General features: G+C 46.4%; 1 protein-coding gene across 1 annotated transcript; it reads left to right on the forward strand.

The window, feature by feature from the left end:
- LOC129703150 (transmembrane 4 L6 family member 1-like) lies at positions 1-7,727 on the forward strand. The gene is made up of 4 exons (XM_055645317.1): positions 1-1,094; positions 1,660-1,740; positions 6,929-7,098; positions 7,320-7,727. The coding sequence occupies exons 1-4, from the start codon at positions 795-797 to the stop codon at positions 7,492-7,494; spliced, it is 726 nt and encodes a 241-aa protein (XP_055501292.1). The 5' UTR covers positions 1-794; the 3' UTR covers positions 7,495-7,727.
- Positions 7,728-16,556: the final 8,829 nt, after the last annotated feature.

Below are 16,556 nucleotides of genomic sequence, written 5' to 3' on the forward strand. Positions count from 1 at the left end.
GAGCGAAGGAAATAGGTGGCGTTTCGGGTCGAGACCCTTCGCTCCAAAGGTGCTGCCTCACCCGCTGAGTTTCTCCAGCATTTTTGTCTACCTTCGATTTTTCCAGCATCCGCATTTCTTTCTTAAATTAATCTTAAAGTCAGTCTTCCTGTGGATCAACCTGTTCTGGTGACTCTCAATCCCCTGGGCTTTTACACCCATTCTGTCTGACGTGGGAGCACTTGTATATCTTCCACGCTGGAGATCAGCTTCTGAATTCGATGTATTTTGAAGTTTAATCCAGTCTCTGAAATCTCATCACTACCATGTTCTTGAAATGTGCTAATCCTCAACTTTAAAAAAATCACCGAATCGAAATGTCTTCAATTTTATTAGTTTAAATGTTTCTTTTCGGTGTCGTGGTCAATCCCTTCCCATATTAGGAAGATTAATTACCAAGCCTTTATATCATGGTCGCCGCTAATATTACAGCGGCTGGTTAAGAAACCCTCTCTGGACAGTTTGATCTTGCATAAGTGACCGCGCACGGAGCGGATGTAGAGGGAGGTTATATGGTCTCCTGATCTTGTTAAATGTCAACGATGACGATCCCACGGGTGTTAAAGACTGCGTTGACCCGCTGCTCATCTGCAAGTCCCAGACGGGTTGGTAGAGGAGGTGTCACCAGCGCTTCAACGACCTCCAGAGCTCTCGCCTAACCTGAGCCCCCGCCGCCGCACAGTGAGAGTGCTTTGAACAGTAGAACATTCAGGCGACATCCATCGGGCAAGAGAAAGTTGTGGGGGCAGCGCGGGATGGGGGCTGGCCGTTGCGCTCGAATTATTGGAGTAACCCTCATTCCTCTGGCTTTCATCTCCATGACGGCCAGTCTCATGTTACTCTTCCCAAATGGAGAAATTGGCTACTTAATCAACCAGCACATTGGCCAGAGAGCTCTGATTCAGGCCGGACTGTGGGGCAGTGGACTTCTGGTAAGACCACCCAACTTTCATGGGTGGGTGAGAAAGTGGGATCCGGTTCAAGGAATGGGAGGGCATGATGCTGGTTTCAAATGTGCAGGAGTAAGCCAATGTACATGCTGTGAGTTGATTAGTTGAAGCCCGCATCAAATCTTGCCGAGGAAAGTTACTTTTATAACGGCGTGTCCCAGAATTGGAACACAGTTGTACCTCTCGCTGCCTCTGTGCTACACAGATAACTGCACCGGCTTTCCAAAGCCACAAAGAGGCCAGAGGAAGGTTGAAGGGGACAGAAGGGAAAGAGAGTGGAAGAGGAAAGAGAGAAATGGGAGCATCCAGGTGAGGCGTCGGGCAGTTGCGGGAAAGAGGGGGGGAATTCGTTACCTAAAATTGGAAAATGTTATATTAATATCGTTATAATACCGAATACAATAGATGATTCGTCGACCACCCCTCTGCCGGCACAGGTACTGCCCGTCCCGCTAGTTCCTCCAGATTCCAGCCTCTACTGACGGGCGTGTCCTCATATAAAGAATGCGCCTTTCATCCCGGCCTTGACGCGAAGCGAGACACGTTCCCCAGTGGACTCGCCGCCGAGGTGGACGGTGCGGCCTTTCAGCGGGATAGGGTGAAAGCAGGGGAGGATTTCGCGCAGGGCGAACAAAATTTGGTTTGTGCTCATTTCCTTTAATATTCTCAGGTCTTCGTGGCTGCTTTACACATGAACGCTGCCGCTGCTGGCGACGGCTGCTGCTGCTTTTGCAGAAGCCCCAGGCTTAAGGTAAGCGGCGCTTGACCCAACGATCTTACAATTGACAATAGGTGCAGGACTAGGCCATTTGGTCCTTCAAGCAAGCACTGCCATTCACTGTGATCATGGCTGATCATCCTCAATCACTACCCCGTCCCTGCCTTCTCTCCATATCCCTCGACTCCGCTATCTTTAAAAGCTCTATCTAACTCTTGAAAGCGTCCAGAGAATCGGACTCCACTGCCTTCTGAGGCAGAATATTCTACAGATTCACAACGCTCTGGGTGAAAACGTTTTTCCTCATCTCCGTTCTAAATGGCCTATCCCTAATTCTTAAACTGTGCCCCTAGTTCTGCACTCCCCCCAACATCGGGAGCATGTTTCCTGCAACTAGCGTGTCCAATCCCTTAATAATCTGAGATGTTTCAATCAGATTCCCTCTCATCCTTCCAAATTACAGTGTATACAAGCCCAGTCACTCCATTCTTTCAACATACGTCAGTCCCGCCATCCCGGGAATTAACCTGTAAACCTGCTCTGCACTCTCTCAATAGCAAGAATGTCCTTCCTCAAATTTGGAGACCAAAACTGCACACAATACTCCAGGTGTGGTCTCACTTGGGCCCTGTACAACTGCAGAAGGACCTTTTTGCTCCTATACTCAACTCCTCTTGTTATGACGTGTGTGTTTGTCCGTATAATAACTGGAACCTTACACCATGATAAAGATCAAAAGACTTTATTAACTACATAGCAAGCACAACTTCACACTTATACGTTTCACTAACTCTAAGCAGCAGCGATTACTGAAAGGCCAGTGGGCGTAACTACAAAAGCATGACATAATATGAGTGACACTGTTCTACATCCTCACTCTTAAAGAATCAACAATACAGACCCATAAGCTAAGTAAGGCATGTATAACAATCGATGACAAACTGGAGGAACGTCATAGTCCGGATACTTCACAACTGGCCTACAAACACCACCAGCAAGTGTACGATAGAGACCATCTCCATTTGTTTTCCCCGGGGAGAGAGCAGGTAGTTTCACAGGCGGGGGAGACTGGACCCATGTCCCTGGAGACGAAGCAGGAGACTGTGGTGCAGGCGAAGACGGGACAGGCAGAGGAGCCGTTGCAGACATGGATGCGAGTGCGAGTGCCACTAGACGCAGATGGAGTGAACATGTACAATCTGGATAATACGGAGGAGGAACTGACTCATTCACAGGCAGGATATGTTGCCTGTTACGTCTGTAGGTGCCGCCATCGGCACTAATGATATATGAGCGTGGCTCCGAAGCAATTCCAGAAATTACTCCAATGTGGTCGTGGCCTTTGTCAGTCTGTAAGCAGACCACCTGCCCTTTGGTCAATGGTGGCAGCGGCCTACTTGTCTTGTCAAACAATTGTTTTTGAATGTCACACTTCTGTTGCAACCTGGATTGAACCTCCTCAGGTGGAAAAACTTGTGGGATCAATGCCTGATCTGCTTGTGGGAAACTTGTGGGATCAATGCCTGATCTGCTACAGGCACTGCGGCACGGGTCTGCCATGACAATAAACATTGAGCGGGTGTACCCAAGATGGGGTCATGGGAGATGTTGCGTAAGTTGAGCAGATCCAGGAATATGTCAGATTTTGCTCTGTAAGAACGTTCCATGAGCTGTTTAACACCTTTGACAGCCCGTTCAGCCAGCCCGTTAGACTGGGGATATTCAGGGCTGCTGGTGATGTGGTGCAAATTCCAGTGTCTAGTGAACTCCTTGAATTGTTGGCTGGTGAATTGACTGTCGTTGTCAGGTAGCAGTCTGACAAACCAGAGATCCGTGGACTGAAAAGTGGTGAGATAACTTTGAAATCATTCGAAACGTTCTGCATCCTTTACCACTCCTGGACCCTCAGGTTGCCAAACCAAGCCACGATGCAACCAGTCAGCATGCTCTCTACTGTGCACCTGTAGAAGTTTGAGAGAGTCCATCATGCTGTGGCGGTAGGTGAGACTCGAAGATTGTCTGTTGCCCCCCTGATGCCAGGGTTCAAGATGTTTCGGACCAACTTCAGAACTTCCTTGAGAGGGAAAGTGAGCAGCCGGAAGTAGTTGTGCACATGGGCACAAACGACGTTGGGAAGAAGAGAAAGGAGATTCTGCAATGTGAGTTTAGGGCGTTAGGAAGAAGACTGAAGGACTTCTAGGGTGGTTATCTCTGGATTGCTTCCTGTACCTCGTGCTGGTGAGGGCAGGGACAGGGTGATAGGGCACCTGAATGCTGGGGGGCTGGGGCAAGGAGCAGAGATTTATATTTATAGACCACTGGGATCTCTTCTGGGGTAGGGGTGACCAATACAAAAGGGCTGGGTTACACCTTAACTGGAGGGGGACCAACTTTCTGGCAGGCAGGTTTGCTAGTGCTACACGGGTGGTTTAAACTAAACAGTGGGAGGTTGGGGAGGAGTTGACAAATGGGAGTACAAAGATGGAGTTAAAGGGGAAGTGTGTACAGGAAAAGTTACAATAGACTCCCGAATTAATGGGAACGAAAGTTCGAAAAGGGATAAGAGAGTAAGGTCAGGGGCAATAGTGACCAGTGTGAGAGGGGAGGTGAATACCAAAGTTAGTGTTGTATATGAATGTGTGAAGTTTAAGAAATAAAGTGGATGAGCTTGAGGCTCAGTTGGAGATTGGCAAGTTTGATGTTGTGGGAATTACAGAGACATGGCTGCAAGAGGGCCAGGGCTGGGAACTGAATATTCAGGGGTATACCTCCTATTGAAACGACAGCCAGGTGGGTGGGTGGGGGGGTTGCTCTGTTGGTAAGGAATGCGAGGGATGATATAGAATCAGATGTAGTCAGTATGGATAGAACTGAGGAATTGGAAGGATAAAAAGACCCTTTTATCTGCAGACCACCAAACAGTAGCTTGGATATAGGGTGCAAGTTGAATTAAGAGTTAAAATTGGCATGTAGCAAAGGTAATGCTACTGTGGTATAGGAGATTTCAACATTCAGGTAGACTGGGAAAATCAAGTTGATACTGGACTCATCCCCTCCAAGCAGGTTACCAAGCTCTCAGATCTGGGTCTCTGCACATCCCTCTGCAATTGGATCCTCGACTTCCTCATCCACAGAACTGTCTGTATTGGTGGAAATGTGTCATCCTTGATAACAATCAGCACGGGTGCACCTCAAGGCTGTGTGCTCAGTCCTCTGCTTTACTCACTCTATACTCATGACTGCATTGCCGATCATAGTGCAAACTCCATCATCAAGTTCGTCGATGACACCAATGTTGTGGGACGAATCACTGATGGGGACGATTCAGAGTATAGAAGTGAGATCAACCGATTGACCAAATGGTGCCAGCACAATAACCTGACTCTCAACACCAGCAAAACCAAGGAACTGATTGTGGACTTTGGAAGGGGTAGGATAGGGACCCACAATCCCGTTTACGTCAACGGGACGATGGTGGAAAGGAACAAGAACTTCAAATTCCTGGGCGTGCACATTTCCGAAGATCTTTCCTGGTCCCAGCACAATGATGCAGTCATAAAGAAAGCACATCAGCGCCTCTACTTCCTGAGAAGACTACGGAGAGTCGGCATGTCAAAGACCGCAATTTTGTGGAAAGTTCAATACACCTACTGCCAAGAACGTTCCAAACTTTATTCACAAAAGACAAATAAAGTGCAGAGGATGAAAATGTAAACAGAAAATGCTGGAAATACTCAGCAGGTCGGGTTGCAACTGTGGGAAGAGAGCTAACCTGTGGTCAGAACTGGGGTGTGAGGGGGGAGGTAGACAAAATAAGCTTGTTAAACTGAAGGAAGCCGGGTGAGTTAATGTTAATGTTAATCTCCTTAGATGCTGCCTAGTCTATTGAGTGTCCCCAAATTATTGTGTTTTTATTTCATATTTGCAGCCACAATTTAAGTCTCCTAGATTGTGTAATCAAATTTATATTCATATTTTAATCTCATAATTTAATTTAACAATAATTTAATCTCATAATTTAACTCATGGAAACCAAAAATGCTGCATTCCCTCTCAGTTTCTAACTCCCACGATGTGGAGATGGTACAGCTCACAGACGAGTCTACATTGGGCTTGGTTTCATTGGTGGGACTCAATGAAGTGACCACACTAGCTGTGAACATGGAACGCACGCTGCTATCACCCTATTTTTGTCTTTTCTCCCTTTGAGTTCAATCCAAGGTTGGAGATTGGAGATTCTGATTAGAGATCAAATAGCTTCACAAGATTATGACCATGGGTGGGAGATAAAGATACCACATTTTCCTCTGACCATACCTAGGGGTCTTAGGCCAATTTTAACACTGCATATATTTTCACAGCCTGGACAGTCGTCTCAGTGCTGGCTGGATCCGAGTTGCGCACTTGGGGTTTAAAATGATTGAGCCTGCAAGCAAAGCAATACATTTATGTTAAGGCACCCAGAAGATCAGAAGGTAACAGAGTTACTAAATTGGGCTTCAGAAGAATATTTATGGTTCAATGGTTTCTTTATTGTCATGTGTAGCAGGTACAGAATGATACATTTTTCGCATAACCGCCCAGCAAGACTATCCTCCTGCACAAGCACAATTGCCCCCAGTCAGTACAGAATGTACAGGACAGCCCATAGCCCACATGTAAGAGGTGCCATTTTACAGTCCTAGCTGGTCACAAAGGCCCATTGCAGCCTGTGTCCTCCATTTTGGCTGTCCTGCGAACCGATGTCCCTCTCCACGCCTGGCCCTCTTGAGCCCTTGTCCAGGGGCACCTCCTGCAGCCGACCTCAAGGGCCCCTCCCTCCCCCCTGGTTCTTCTTTTGGGAACCTTTGTCCAGCGTCTCCATCTCCTTCCACCCCCTTTCCTATTCTCGATCCATGGGCCGAGCAGGTGCTGGGCTTGGTGGCCTTTCCTCTCTGAGCAAGCCAGGCCTGCGGTCGCCCGGTTGCTGCAGGGCATGCAGCGGCCCTCTCCCGCATCGAGGCCCTGCACTGTCTCCCACCGCCGGCTGCTTACGGGCCCTCTGTCCGACTCCCTCCTCTCCAGTCCATGGGGCGAGCAGAGGCTGGGCTGGGCTCGGTGGCAACCTCTCCGGGCTGGTTCCCGTTACAGGCCTGGCAGCGAGTCAGGCCTGTTGGATACGTCCACAGTCCGGCAGGAGTGGACAGTATGGGTTTAGTAACTGTTTCCTTTCTGTCTGCAGATGTTGGTCTCCATCTTCTACTCCTTACTCGCTGTTGGTGGATCGCTTGTCTGCTTTGGTTATTCTGCTCTCGGACTTGTAGATGGACCACTCTGTTTATTTAATACCACCTTATCCAACAAGAGCCAGATTCAGCTGTGGGATTACCCATTCTATACAAAAAGCATCAGGTAATTCCGTGCTATATCACTAAACACCTCCGCTTCCGACTAATCAGACTTCTTCGTAACGTATAATTCAATGAAACCTTTTCATGCAAATTAATTCCAAAAGTGTTGTAACCTCTCCGCTCTGGTTATCCCAAATGTCCCAATGGATTAGTACTGTATTGGTCTCATGTGTGTGAAATGAGATCTAACAGTGTGGTGTGCTTTGTCTTTTTTGGCTGCAGTGCTGAAAATTACCTACACGACACTTCACTTTGGAAAACTTGTGAGGAACCCAAGAACATTGTGCTCTGGAACATAGTCTTCTTCTCTACCCTTATTGCAGTCAGTAGCTTGGAGGCTCTTTTATGCTGTGTTCAGATCTTAAATGGATGCTGGGGTTGTATTTTTGGTAGGTAGCAGCTTTTTCGTGATAGATATCAAGGGGTTCAAGATCAAGATCAAGATCAAGATTCAATTTAATTGTCATTTGGACCCCTTGAGGTCCAAACGAAATGCCGTTTCTGCAGCCATACATTACAAACAAATAGACCCAAGACACAACATAATTTACATAAACATCCATCACATCACTGTGATGGAAGGCCAAAAAAACTTATCTCTCCACTGCATTCTCCCCCCCCCCCCCGATGTCAGAGTCAAAGTCAAAGGTAGGCGGCGCGACTCTCGTCAGCAGCGGCCTCTGCAGCCCGTCTGCGTTTTTATTATCTTTTGTCTATGTTTCTATGTAGTTTTTGTTATTTTTTGGGGGTGTGTGTGTGGGGGGGGGGGGGGGGGGGGGGGGGTGGGGTGGGAGGGAGGGGGTAACTTTTAAATCTCTCCCTGCACGGGAGACCCAACCTTTTCTTTGTCGGGTCTCCGTTGTCGTTGGGGCTGCAACGAGGAGCGGAACAGGAGAAGACCGGGGACTTCATTGGATGGAATTGATATGCAATTGAAACCGATTGGGACAAGTTTGTACCAACAACCAGCAGCATAATGCAGCGTATCTGACTTTCCACTTGCCCAACGTTCAGAAACATATTCTGCATTTTCCAAAAGTGTTAATGTTATTCTAATGTGTCAATCCAGACCTGACCATGCAATTAATAATGCACTTAACTGGAACTCAAAAGTATGAATGCTAATACTAACAAATATTTAAAAAGCAACCCTCTGGTTGACCAGTTGATGATCAAGTTAATGAATATTTTTATGGCAGAGATAGATTCTTGATATGTTCAGGGTTTGTGGGGAGAAGGCAGGAGAATGGGTTAAGAGGGAAAGATAGATCAGTCATGATTGAATGGCGGAGTAGAATTGATGGGCCAAATGGCCCAATTCTGCTCCTATCACGTGAACTTATGACCCATTACTTCTGTAATTTTCTCTTTCATTGAACGTATGTGCTCTGTCATCACACAGAGTACAATGGAACTCAGAAACTGGTTCATTGGTGTCAGCAATACTGCATGCTGATCAAACCTGATGTTGCAATGTTAAACTGTGCTTCACCTAATCTATCTCAGCAACCAGCGTCCCTTCAGATATCTCTGTTAGACCACACTTTAACAACAAAATCTCTTGCAGCATTTCTTCAACAGGTCACCACCCATGCACCTTGCTCAAAACTGCCAGATTGATGGTCTAATGTTCGATTGTTTAAAACCATTTCTCAATCTTGCCACCAACTGATTTTACATCTTTAAAAATATTAATTCTCGCAGCTCCAGAGACACGGGTTCAATCCTGACTTTGGGTGCTCTATGAAGTTTGCATGTTATCTTAGTGGCCACATGGATTTTGCTACAGGTGCCCTGGTACCCTCCCAAAGACTTGGGTTGGTGGATTAATCAACTATTGTAAATCACTCCTTAGTGTGGGTGACAATACACAATAGGTGCAGGAGTGGGCCATTTAGCCCTTTGAGCCAGCATCGCCATTCACTGTGATCATGGTTGATCATCCACAATCAGTACCCCGTTCCTGCTTTCTCCCCATATCCATTGACTCTGCTAACTTTAAGAGGTCTAATGGAGCGGGAGATTGCAACTTTCACGTGGTCCGCCAAGTTGTGATGAAAGCAATCAACTTGGCGTGCACAATCAAATAAGATCAAATAGAACAAGTTGTCCCACAACTTTAGGCTGTGCACGCCATATGTAAGAAGAAGAAGAAGTCTAATGTAACTCTCTTGAAAGCATCCAGGGAATCGGCCTCCACTGCCTTCTGAGGCAGAGAATTCCACAGATTTACAACTCTCTGGGTGAAAACATTTTTTCCTCATCTCCGTTCTAAATGGTCTACCTCTTATTCTTAAACTGTGGCCCCTAGTTCTGCACTCTCCCAACACCAGGAACATGTTTCCTAGCGTGTCCAATCCCTTAATAATCTTATATGTTTCAATAAGATCTCCTCTCATCCTTCTAAATTCCAGTGTATAAAAACCCAGTCGCTCCATTCTATCATCATATGACAGTCCCACCATGCCATGAATTAACCTTGTGAAACTGCGCTGCACTACCTCAATAGCAAGCATGCCCTTCCCCAAATTTGGAGACCAAAACCACACACAATACTCCAGATGTGGTCTCACCAGGGCCGTCCAACTGCAGAAGGACATCTTTGCTCCTCTTCTCAACTCCTCTTGTTATGAAGGATAGAATGCCATTAGCTTTCTTCACTGCCTGCTATACCTGCATGCTTACTCTGTGACTGATGTACAAGGACACCCAGATCTCGTTGTACGTCCCCTTTTCCTAACTTAACAAATAATCTGCTTTCCTGTTCTTGCCACCAAAGTGGATAACCTCACATTTATCTACATTAAATGGCATCTGCCATGCATCTGCCCACTCACCCAACCTGTCCAAGTCAACCTGCAGCCTCATAGCATCCTCCTCACAGTTCACACTGCCACCCAGCTTTGTGTCATATGCAAATTTGCTAATGTTACTTGTAATCCCTTCATCTAAATCATGAATGTATATTGTAAATATCTGCGGTCCAAGCACCGAGCCTTGCATACCCCACTAGTCACTGCCTGCCATTCTGAAAGGGACCCATTAATCCCTACTCTTTTTTTCCTGTCTGCCAACTCTTGTTTTCCTGGCTGGCCCTGAGGTCATCCAGCTGCTTCTCCAGTTCCCCAACACCTTCATTCAGGATCTGCACCTAGACACAATTTCTGCAGGTGTAGTTTCCAGAAGCACCAGCAGTGTCCCTGACTTCCCACCTCCTGCAGGAAACACACTGTACCAACTTGCCTGCCATTTCTTCAGTGGCCAAAAATCACAAATCACAAATTTCGATCAGTGTAGCCTCCTTGCCTCAGCCTCCTCACCGACAACTCTAGCCAAAGACTCACACTTTACTCACCAAGGCATTTCACCTCAACAAGGCCACTCCCAACAAGGCCTCTCTGCTACAGCTGCACTTCTTCATCTGTTACTTAATTAACTACTTTAGGGCTAATTTGAAAATTACTCAAACCTGGGCATTTGGTGTTCTTTTTAAATCTTATTTCCCACTGACTCACCTAATTCCAGGCTATACTCACTCACCCGGGTGGGTGGAAGGAAAATCATAGAGGGGTAGAACTTAATAAACAAATGTTGGATAAAGTGTTGAGGGAGAATGGGGCTGGTGGGATTGCTCTGGGAGATGGCAAACCACAGAGGGCTAAATTACCTTTTTCCATATCACAATTCAATGGGAAATGCGATTGGGGAGCGGAAATGTGTAAGAAATAGGTGGATGTGTTGTGGAACCATTTGTGCCCAATAGTTTTGGATCTTCATCCACCAGTGTTTCATCACTTCTCCTCTCCCTGCTTGAAAAATCCAGCTTTTGACCCCCACGTTTCTGACTATTTAAACTCACTTCATCAATAGGCCAGACCCGACTATCTCTAGAAACCTATCTCAGGCGTTGCTACCTGTTCCAATATTTGCTCATGGCTTATTCCAAATGTTAAACTGTTAATTTTATTTGACTTTTGCTTGTTGCATATTTATTGCATTGTTAATTCTGTGGTTAACAATAAAATTGACCTCATTATGAAGGCTGGAGTCTTTTTATTGTGGATTCGCTACCAAATAATTGACCCTGGAACCGCGTTACACCAGCACCTGGTCCAGCTGATGACCAATTGTCCGATGTCAGGATGGTTCTAAAGGATAAACTGGTTGCAGAGTTCATGATACCAGTGGATTGAATAGTTGAGTAGTTTGAGACAGGGCTCACAGATAGAAACATATCGAGCCTGCATCGCCATTCAATATGATCATGGCTGATCATCCAACTCAGTATCCTGTGCCTTCTCTCCATACCCCTTGATCCCTCTAGCCACAAGGGCCACATCTAACTCCCTCTTAAATATAGCCAATGAACTGGCCTCAACTACCTTCTGTGGCAGAGAATTCCACAGATTCACCACTCTCTGTGTAAAAAATGATTTTCTCATCTTGTTCCTAAAAGACTTCCCTTATCCTTAATCTGTGACCCCTTGTTCTGGACTTCTCCAACATCGGGAATAATCTTCCTACATCTAGCCTGTCCAACCCTTTAAGAATTTTGTAAGTTTGTATAAGATCCCCCCTTCAATCTTCTAAATTCTAGCGAGTACAAGCCAAGTCTATCCAGTCTTTCTTCATATGAAAGTCCTGACATCCCAGGAATCAGTCTGGTGAACCTTCTCTGCACTCCCTCTATGGCAGGAATGTCGTTCCTCAGAGACCAAAACTGTACGCAATACTCCAGGTGTGGTCTCACCAAGACCCTGTACAACTGCAGTAGAACCTCCTTGCTCTTATACTCAAATCCTTTTGCTATGAATGCCAACATACCATTCACTTTCTTCACTGCCTGCTGCACCTGCATGCCTACTTTCAATGACTGGTGTACCATGACACCCAGGTCTTGTTGCATCTCCCAGTTGCAGATGGCCCAGTGGGCCTGTGTGATCACTCACTTCCCAGTGCAGTCACAGATGGACCAGTGCAGTAATTCGGAGCTCAGTTCGATGATGTACCAGAAGTCTGATCCTCACGCACAGTGGGACTAACTGCTGCTCTGGCCAAATGCCCAGGACACAAAACGACTCCCCACCACAACACACCCAGTTCGGTCCTTTGCTCCAAAGATGCTGCCTGGCCCACTGAGTTACTCCAGCGTTTTAAGTCTATCTCCAGTTAAGTAAACTTGGCTTCTGGCTATTGGATATTAAATTGTTTCCGGAATTATTGTTCAAACACAGGATCTTATGGCTATCGGCCTATTGGGTATATGCTAGCTCCTCAAGAAGCAGTCACATTAGTCTCATCTCATTTTCCCAGTCTCCTTGCAACTCGTCTCCTTCACATACCACCCTCATCTTCCCCACTGACCTACGGCCAGGGGCAATTTTCAATGGCCGGTTAACCGACGGCCCTTCATGTGTGAAGGAATGAAACCGGAGCACCCGGAGAAACCCTCGTGGTCACGCGGAGAATGTGTGTGGCGGGCGGCAGCCTTGTGTGGCTCAGAAAGAACAACAGCACTTCCAAACACACGGGAGCCACATAACCTCCCCTCCCTCTCACCCCCCGTCCTTCCCTTGCCCTCCGCCTCAATCCATTCTCCCTGCCCTCATTATCCGTCCCTTTGCCCTCTCATCCTACTCTTCACACTTTCATTTATCTCTCCCCTTACTTTCCCATCCTTGCCGTTTTCCCTCCCTTTCTACTGCCTTCCCACATTTCCCCTCCTCCTCCCACTCACCTTCCTCCTTCCCTCTTTCCTACTGCCCTCGCTCACTCCCAGTCCCTCAAAACTCCCCCATTTCCCCCCAATTTATGTCACGCTTACTCCGGACGGCGAGCAGACTTGAGAGCGGTTCAGAGACATTGTCAATGCTGGAATCTTGATCAAAAAAGCCAAAGTTTTGGAGGAACAGCGGCAATTGTGTAAGAAAATGAAGAGACGACTTTTCGGATGGGGATCCTTCTGAAGGGGACTAGACTTCGTCTGCTTCTGCCGAGAGTAGCTCAGTCATGCAAGCGAGGCGCTGCTCTTGAAATGTTAAAAGGGAGAACATGGACAGTTGATGTTAAGGGTCGGGACACTTCTTCAGACCTTGAGCCGATCTCCAGTGGCCGTGCTAATCCTTCCGTGCGGCTGAGGAACTGGTGCACGGAGCAGGGATTTAGATTCTTAGATCACTGGGATCTGTTTTGGGGTAAGGGGGAACTGTACAAAAGGGACGGATTGCATCTTAACAGGTGTGAGACCAGCATTCTGGCAGGCAGGTTTGCCACTGCAACACGGGTGGCTTTAAACTGAATAAGGGGGGTGGGGTGTCGAATGGGATAGTGGAGGATAGAGTTAAAGGGAAAGGGTTTCTTAAATGTGTGAGCGTAGAGACCGAGGGGTGTAAAATGAGGGTAGAAGCAAAAGGTAGCAAGGTGAAAAGTAAAAGTGGCAGGCAGACAAAACCAGGGCAAAAATCAAAAAGGGCCACTTTTCAACATAATTGTATAATGGGTAAGAGTGTTGTAAAAACAAGCCTGAAGGCTTTGTGTCTCAATGCAAGGAGCATTCGTAATAAGGTGGATGAGTTGAATGTGCAGATAGCTATTAATGACTATGATATAGTTGGGGTCACGGAGACATGGCTCCAGGGTGACCAAGGCTGGGAGCTGAACATCCAGAGATATTCAATATTCAGGAGGGATAGAGAGAAAGGAAAAAGGAGGTGGGGTAGCGTTGCTGATTAGAGAGGAGATTAACACAATGGAAAGGAAGGACATTAGTTTGGAGGATGTGGAATCGGTATGGGTAGAGCTGCGAAACACTAAGGGTCAGAAAACGCTGGTGGGTGTTGTGTACAGGCCACCTAACAGTAGTAGTGAAGTTGGAGATGGTATCAAACAGGAAATTAGAAATGCGTGTGACAAAGGCAAAACAGTTATAATGGGTGACTTCAATCTACATATAGATTGGGTGAATCAAATTGGCAGGGGTGCTGAGGAAGAAGATTTCTTGGAATGTATGCGGGATAGTTATCTAAATCAACATGTAGAGAAACCAACGAGAGAGCAGGCTATTCTAGACTGGGTATTGAGTAATGAGGAAGGGTTAGTTAGCAGTCTTGTTGTACGTGCCCCCTTGGGCAAGAGTGACCATAATATGGTTGAGTTCTTCATTAGGATGGAGAGTGACATTGTTAATTCAGAAACAATGGTTCTGAACTTAAAGAAAGGTAACTTTGAGGGTATGAGACGTGAATTGGCCAAGATTGACTGGCAATCAATTCTAAAAGGGTTGACGGTGGATATGCAGTGGAAGACATTTAAAGACTGCATGGATGAACTACAAAAATTGTTCATCCCAGTTTGGCAAAAGAATAAATCAGGGAAGGTAGTACATCTGTGGATAACAAGGGAAATCAGGGATAGTATCAAAGCGAAGGATGATGCATACAAATTAGCCAGAAAAAGCAGCATAGCGGAGGACTGGGAGAAATTCAGAGACCAGCAGAGGAGGACAAAGGGCTTAATTAGGAAAGGAAAAATAGATTATGAAGAAACCTGGCAGGGAACATAAAAACTGACTGCAAAAGTTTTTATAGATATGTGAAAAGAAAGAGATTAGTTAAAACAAATGTAGGTCCCTTGCAGTCAGAAACAGGTGAGTTGATCATGGGGAACAAGGATATGGCGGACCAATTGAATAACTACTTTGGTTCCGTCTTCACTAAGGAAGACATAAATAATTTGCCGGAAATAGCAGGGGACCGCGGGTCAAAGGAGTTGGAGGAATTGAGTGAAATCCAGGTTAGCCGGGAAGTGGTGTTGGGTAAATTGAATGGATTAAAGGCCGATAAAACCCCAGGGCCAGATAGGCTGCATCCCAGAGTACTTAAGGAAGTAGCTCCAGAAATAGTGGATGCATTAGTAATAATCTTTCAAAACTCTTTAGATTCTGGAGTAGTTCCTGAGGATTAGCGGGTAGCAAACGTAACCCCACTTTTTAAGAAGGGAGGGCTCCCGAGAGAAAACGGGGAATTACAGACCAGTTAGTCTAACATCGGTAGTGGGGAAACTGCTAGAGTCAGTTATTAAAGATGGGATAGCAGCACATTTGGAAAGTGGTGAAATCATTGGACAAAGTCAGCATGGATTTACGAAAGGTAAATCATGTCTGACGAATCTTATAGAATTTTTCGAGGATGTAACTAGTAGCGTGGATAGGGGAGAACCAGTGGATGTGGTGTATCTGGACTTCCAGAAGGCTTTCGACAAGGTCCCACATAAGAGATTAGTATACAAACGTAAAGTACACGGCATTGGGGGTTCAGTATTGATGTGGATAGAGAACTGGCTGGCAAACAGGAAGCAAAGAGTAGGATGAAACGGGTCCTTTTCACAATAGCAGGCAGTGACTAGTGGGGTACCGCAAGGCTCAGTGCTGCGACCCCAGCTATTTACAATATATATTAATGATCTGGATGAGGGAATTGAAGGCAATATCTCCAAGTTTGCAGATGACACTAAGCTGGGGGGGCAGTGTTAGCTGTGAGGAGGATGCTAGGAGACTGCAAGGTGACTTGGATAGGCTGGGTGAGTGGGCAAATGTTTGGCAGATGCAGTATAATGTGGATAAATGTGAGGTTATCCATTTTGGTGGCAAAAACAGGAAAGCAGACTATTATCTAAATGGTGGCCGACTAAGAAAAGGGGAGATGCAGCGAGACCTGGGTGTCATGGTACACCAGCCATTGAAAGTAGGCATGCAGGTGCAGCAGGCAGTGAAGAAAGCGAATGGTATGTTAGCTTTCATAGCAAAAGGATTTGAGTATAGGAGCAGGGAGGTTCTACTGCAGTTGTACAGGGTCTTGGTGAGACCACACCTGGAGTATTGCGTGCAGTTTTGGTCTCCAAATCTGAGGAAGGACATTATTGCCATAGAGGGAGTGCAGAGAAGGTTCACCAGACTGATTCCTAGCATGTCAGGACTGTCTTATGAAGAAAGACTGGATAGACTTGGTTTATACTCTAGAATTTAGGAGATTGAGAGGGGATCTTATAGAAACTTACAAAATTCTTAAGGGGTTGGACAGGCTAGATGCAGGAAGATTGCTCCCGATGTTGGGGAAGTCCAGGACAAGGGGTCACAGCTTAAGGATAAGGGGGAAATCCTTTAAAACCGAGATGAGAAGAACTTTTTTTCACACAGAGAGTGGTGAGTCTCTGGAACTCTCTGCCACAGAGGGTAGTTGAGGCCAGTTCATTGGCTATATTTAAGAGGGAGTTAGATGTGGCCCTTGTGGCTAAGGGCATCAGAGGGTATGGAGAGAAGGCAGGTATGGGATACTGAGTTGGATGATCAGCCATGATCATATTGAATGGCGGTGCAGACTCGAAGGGCCGAATGGCCTACTCCTGCACCTAATTTCTATGTTTCTATGTGCGAGTCTCGACCATGAAGGGGTTAACCTAGTG

This window comes from Leucoraja erinacea, chromosome 14 (assembly GCF_028641065.1).
Source record: "Leucoraja erinacea ecotype New England chromosome 14, Leri_hhj_1, whole genome shotgun sequence".
NCBI classification, from domain to species: Eukaryota; Metazoa; Chordata; class Chondrichthyes; order Rajiformes; family Rajidae; genus Leucoraja; species Leucoraja erinaceus.